The 6,663-nt window shown below is 37.5% G+C and overlaps 1 protein-coding gene across 1 annotated transcript; it reads right to left on the bottom strand.

Annotated features, from left to right (window-relative positions):
• Positions 1-386: 386 nt before the first annotated feature.
• LOC107763800 (tubulin-folding cofactor A-like) lies at positions 387-6,387 on the bottom strand. The gene is made up of 3 exons (XM_016582296.2): positions 6,125-6,387; positions 4,562-4,648; positions 387-716 (listed from the first exon to the last, which is right to left on the bottom strand). Exons 1-3 carry the CDS (start codon positions 6,275-6,277, stop codon positions 615-617), a joined length of 342 nt encoding a protein of 113 aa, XP_016437782.2. The 5' UTR covers positions 6,278-6,387; the 3' UTR covers positions 387-614.
• Between the last annotated feature and the right edge of the window lie 276 nt (positions 6,388-6,663).

The following is a 6,663-nucleotide window of genomic DNA, read 5'->3' as shown; positions in this document are numbered from 1 at the left end:
TTGATTAATGAAAATAGGTTAGGTTAGAGAACTAAAAAGGACTAACAAAAGGTCATGAGCAGGACAAGTTGCTTGGTTAAGACTTAAGAAACGTGTCTTTTAAAATCTTAGCGTATCATATGCACATTTGAGACAAGTTGGATAATATGCCATGAAACTAGATGGTTGCTTTCACATGATTATAATTTAGAGGTTATGAGAAATGTCTACTGAACATCTTTAGTTGCTACTAGACTTATTTTCAAAGAGCCAAAATCAAAAAAAAATATAAAAAATAAATAAAAAGAAAAAAGAAAAGGCTTTTAGACCACATGAACCAAGAAAGAAACGGACTCATTTCATTGATCACTAGGACACAGCGTTGCACATAAAAGATTCACAAGATATCAAAGAAATAAACATAAAATATCATAAAACTCAAAGTTCAATATTGATGGCGCCATGGTTTAGTGATAAACACATGATAATAAGATAAATGACCTCTACCCATTGAGTTTTATAACACAAGAACGTACCACACGATTGCACGACAATAGCTCATCAGGCAGCAGGAAGAGTTCTCTAGCTATAAAAAATGTAGTGTAACAAAAGTCTAATGGACAAGACAATGTAAGTTAAACTTCCAAAGATTCAAACAACTTCTCAACATCTGCTACTATGGTTTGAGCTTCTTCAAATTCAGGTCCGTCTTTTTGGTCCGTCTCCTCTAACTCAACCTGAAATAAAATTCCCTAAATTATCAGCAGAAAAACAGCTAATATGAGCTCCTAAGTAAATCAGATGGAGGTAATAGGAAGCATATATTTAACACAGTCAGCTTCATGCATTTCCAGTGAGACTTGAACTAATGCAACTTACTGGGAGTAAAGCAGATTCCATAGTATCACAAATTGATTTTCTTTGAGGGGTGTTCAAAAGATTCATATTTACTAATTTTCAAGGCAAAAACTTGTGAGCTTTTGGCGTTGCCCATACTTGAACCCTACCCCTTACCTTGCAAGATTTGTTTTCGTCTACTTTAACAAGGGCATTCGGCTAAAATTCATCCGTTTCCGTCTACTTTAACAAAGACATCCTGCTAAAGTTCAAAATACAAATCAGAACGAAGAAGCTAAGGTCAAATGCATCTTCTGCTCCTTTCACACAATCACCTAAGGGTCAGTTGCAGCAAGAATCATAAAACCTTTCCTTGTAACGGAGTGGTTGGACTTCTTTGGTTCAAAAGTACATAATATACACTAGTAATCTCTCACAATTTGTTAGACAATGTTTCAAGGCCCAAGTCCTTATCAGTGAACACATTTGTGTGCCAGCAAAGAAATAACTGCTGATTGGAAATCAAAATCTTTTCTTCACTATCTTATTCTCATTTGCCAACATATGCTGCTCTCAGTTTGGCGGTTTCAACATTTTCCCTTAAGAAAGACTAGATAGGTAAACTAAAACTTATAGTCAGCTCTCTTGCTATAACAACATGATGCAACTTTTTCCAACAAGGATTAGCTTTAATTTTTCTTTTCTAGTTTCCTAATCATTTTAGATGAAGGCCCTCATTTTTCCAGTGATATGAATGTACAAATATCCCAAAATTTTTATCTCAAGCTTTAGCCAGCATTTTTAACATGAGCACTTGTCAAGAGAAAGAAGCCCATACTTCTCCCAAGAATTCCAGTAAGTCATCCCACCATAAGGACCAAGCATCCGGCAAGAAGATTTCACGAAACAGATTGAATCGGCTCTAAGAGTAACTTAGCCTAGTATATACGATGAAAAATTATAGTCTATTCATTTAAGGAAAAAAGAACTACATTTTCCATAGCAGGAATAAGTCTTTTGAACTATTAGACGATAGCGAAGACAGCAATCGCTCAGAGACGGCATCAGGTCAATCACAAATTGATGATCGTATTAATCTGATCAAGATGTGCAATTGAATGACTCTCATCAGGTCAACATGTGTGGGTTAGGTGCACCTCACGGTTTGAACCCTGCGAAGGGCAGAGAGGCGGATCCATTATTCACTGAGTTTCGAACCTCGCCACTAGCCCTCGGGGATTTCTTGCTATAAAAGGAAAGATCAGTAGGAGGAGGTCAGACCTACAACTCAGGAAGAGACTTTTCTAGACACAATGAAGATCAAAAACGTCTAACTCGAGATAATTAATCAGCAAATGTCACAAGTGATTAGAGAACTAAACTACAAATAGTAAGAGATCAAAGAGGTAGATCGCTCTACAGATTCTAGAGAGCAAATGAAGCTCTGATAAAGCAAATGTAGAGATGGAGCTGATAGGACCTGTTTTTAGCTTCACAGCTCTTCTGATAAGCTTGTATTACCACGGTATGAGGGTGAGGAACACATGCAATAGGTGAGTTTGACAAGTCAAGCACTAAGGTGCCAAACTTTGTTCGAACAAATATTATGAAGAGAATTGGGTTATTGAGGGTTTCAAAAGGAAAACAGATGAGCCAAAAACGATCACTCTCTCTGAGCTATCGGGGGTTCCTTACCGAGGGTTCCGAAAGGGATGCTAAGACTTTCTTCAAAAAGAATTGAACATAGATGGAGCAGAAACAATCAGCTTATCATCAGCAGATAAGCTTATCATCACATGCCATAGGTGAGTTTGACAAGTCAAGCACTAAGGTGCCAAACTTGGTTCGAACAAATATTATGAAGAGAATTGGGTTATTGAGGGTTTCAAAAGGAAAACAGATGAGCCAAAAACGATCACTCTCTCTGAGCTATCGGGTTCCTTACCGAGGGTTCCGAAAGGGATGCTAAGACTTCCTTCAAAAAGAATTGAACATAGATGGAACAGAAACAATCAGCTTATCATCAGCAGATCCCCAGATAAATGATCTAAAGAAGCTAGAATTTCGAATAAAATGAAGCGGCCATGAGTGACACAATGAGCAGGAAGTAACACAACCGAAACTAATGAAAGTTCACATTCTCATTTGAATGTGAGAATGTGGTGTGTTTGACAAGTCAAGCACTAAGGTGCCAAACTTGGTTCGAACAAATATTATGAAGAGAATTGGGTTATTGAGGGTTTCAAAAGGAAAACAGATGAGCCAAAAACGATCACTCTCTCTGAGCTATCGGGGTTCCTTACCGAGGGTTCCGAAAGGGATGCTAAGACTTTCTTCAAAAAGAATTGAACATAGATGGAGCAGAAACAATCAGCTTATCATCAGCAGATCCCCAGATAAATGATCTAAAGAAGCTAGAATTTCGAATAAAATGAGGCGGCCATGAGTGACACAATGAGCAGGAAGTAACACAACCGAAACTAATGGAAGTTCAAATTCTCATTTGGATTATAAAACCATAAGAAGGGAGTAAAGATCCTTACTGAAAAATGAAAAATAATATGCACCCAAGGGTGTGGCCTAGTGGTCAATGAAGTGGGTACAAAGATAAGAAATTGAACAATTTCCATACTGACTATCCGTACGACTCGAAACTCTTCTATTCTCACATTCTAATTACACCACTCTTCTACCTATGGATCTCAGGTTACCCGAATTCACCCATTATCCTATCATATTTGTTTAACAATTTGATAGGACCACTCTTCAGTATTTGTTTCATTACATTATTTTGTTTTTTAAAGTAGAAGATATTATCTTTCTATTTTTTATGGCAGTGGCATCAGGGTGCCTTGACTATTCCGCAGGATACCTATTATCCCCCATTAGCACATGTATTGGGTAACTGCGCCCATCAATGTTTAGGCAGCTGGGAAGAAATCTCTTAGTGTTTTTTTAATCTCTGTGGGATTTGAACACTTGTCAGTAACCCAGTAACCATAATGCAGCTAAAAATAGATATGTGTAGCGGCACCATGCACTAGGAAATATGTCATTGTCAGTAGTTGGGACAAGGAACCATATGAAAGATGTGACGAGGGTACTATATTTCCGGTTCTAGAAGGACTTCCTCAGGGAAACGAGTTGATCTCATAGACACGACTTGCAAGATTAGCCATGATCCTCAGATTAATAGCATCAAACTTGAACACAGGCCAAATATATTAAACATAAATTGCTGTGAGTAATCTCAAAAAGCAGCTAACAAGGCTAATTTCAAACTTAATTTGCAATTGGGCTAAAGTAAAGATTAATAAGAAAGATTACTCCAACTAAAGAACTTAACATCATTATTAGCAAGAAAAGGCTCTTTGACATGTAATCCAACACACTTAAAGAGCCTCAATGCATCTCACTCAACGTTCCAAAGGAACTACTAAGGATTAATCCAATGTTGAGTAGGTTAAGCTGCAACTTGCAACACAGCTATGGCTTAATAAGCATAAAAACAAACTGCACCTCTTTTGATAGATCAATTACTTGCAGCATCCCATTGATTCATTTAGTTATCTTCCTACATATTTCCCTAGCTTTTTCATTTTACTTTTCAGTTCTGTTCCTGGAGGAGATGGATTTTTTTTTTTTTTTTTTTTTTTGGGGGGGGGGGGGGAAGCAGTTTGCAGAGGAATGAAAACAGAAGTTTAGCAGACATTAAATAGAGCATTAATAGTAGATTACAGAATACCAGAGTTCCTTTAAGGTCATCCAATGCTGCTTCCAGACGCTTGCGACAATCAGGAACCATCATTCTGGATTCAGCCAGCACATTTTCCTGCAGAATACACATAATAAAACAAGCAAACAAGTAATCAGGAGGATATTAAGTGCAATGCAACAATCACCAAGTCCTTAAATGTCAGAGCTATGTAAAATACAGTTGCTAAAACTTATAATGACATTTCCTGGACAGACCCAGATGCTGAAGGTTCTTCGACCGGATCAATGCATGTATATAAACCCTACAAAAATCAAGGTCTAGTCTATTAGAACACTCAGATTTTGTTGGGTTAGCGCTGATTAAAGTTGCATATGATGCATCCAAGCTTTTATAAAGCTAATGCTCATTGTTCTAAGTATGATGATGAAATCCCTGTTATTAATAGATCTATAGCCTATCTTCTAGATATCAAGTTGTATGAAACTTCTTTTACTATGGTTAAATGGATCAAGCCTCCTATGCTCTTTGTTAAGTTGAACACTGATGGATCTTGCAACAATGGAGCATGTGGAGGACTTGGTGGAGTAGTAAGAGATGACATGGGCAGATTCATAATGGCGATTATCCTACCATTAGGACAAGGCACTAGCAACTGGGCAGAAGCATACTCCTTTCTCCTTGGCCTTAAATGATGCATTCAAAGGGGATATAACCTGGTCATAGGAGAAACCGACTCTCTCATTTTGCAAAATTGCATCAATACTACTTGGAAGACACCATGGAGGATTGAAGAACCAGTGAAAGAGATAAGGAAATTGGTCGACAGCATTAATTGCATTACTAGACACTGCTTCAGGGAGGCCAATCAAGTAGCTGATAAATTGGCCCCCTTGAGTCACAACACAGATTCCCATATAAACTCTTTTTTATTCTCTCCCAAGTCAGATTAGAGGCCTGTTGAATGTTGGTAGATGGCAAATACCATCCTTGCGCCATAGACAGGGGCGGATGTACAAGCAAAAATATGGAGCACGTGAACCCGTGGTCTTTCCGTAAAATTAGATATTTTATGTACATATTTTCTAAAATTGGTATAATATTAACTGTTGACACCCATGCTCCAAGAAGGCTGAATGGTGCACTTGGTTGAAGGCCGAGTTATTTACCAAGAAGGATAGTGATCAATTCTCACTTAATACATTTCTTCCTCCTTTTTTAGTAGTGCACCCATGTACTAGAAATACTAGATCCGCCTCTGGATCATAGAACCTGGGGGATTTCTCAGTTATCAAAAAATCCAAGATAATTTTTCTTCACATGATATCAAAAAAAAAAAAATAACTCAATGCCACATAAACCAAGTGAACTTCAGAAATTTTACAAGACAACAATGAATGTGAACTTCATGATCTCTATTAGCTAACTTAAAATTAAATTTGTCTATTTATCTTGTGTATGAGTCCGTAGGGCTGGGGATTTTGATGTCATTAAAAATGTCCCAATCTCCCCCCATTAATTACACAACAGTTGGGAGTAAACAGTAAAATGAGTGCCAAATGCTTCAAAATTAGATCGTAACAAAATTGAAACCTGCTGTTTGAGGTCATAGGGATCGGCGCCTTTGTCCTTCATATCAGCAGTCTTGGCAGTTTCTCTCTCCACCTCTTTCTCATAGGAATGAAGCTCCTTCAGTATGCGCTTGCAAGTTGATGTCTTGATTTTCAGATTTCTCACGGTAGCCATTGTCAAAACTTCGACTGAAAGCAGTAAAATCTGTAGGGTAATTTGAGAAGGTTTAGCAAGGGTATTAGAAGGGGCTCTGGGAACGCGTCCTTTTTTTCCGGGTGTGTTGTGTGTGCGCGTGGGGGGGGGGGGGGGGGGGGGTTTTTTGTGGGTGTTGTGGGTTTTGGTAGATTGTTAGTAGGCTACTTGCTACCATAATTGTATCGCTACTTTAAATAAATTATTTTAAAATTAAAATTTATGATTAATTATAGAAAAAATTACACATAAGTATTAACCACACACATCTATATCTATTTATCTATATCTTTATTATATCTATATTATTATTATAAAAGCACGAATGTTAGAATACTAAATGTTGATCGACGAAAATATCCCTGAAA

Source organism: Nicotiana tabacum, chromosome 19, assembly GCF_000715075.1.
Source record: "Nicotiana tabacum cultivar K326 chromosome 19, ASM71507v2, whole genome shotgun sequence".
Lineage (NCBI taxonomy): Eukaryota > Viridiplantae > Streptophyta > Magnoliopsida > Solanales > Solanaceae > Nicotiana > Nicotiana tabacum.
The sequence above is the reverse complement of the archived record's forward strand: the minus strand, read 5'-3'. Positions and strand labels throughout refer to the sequence as shown.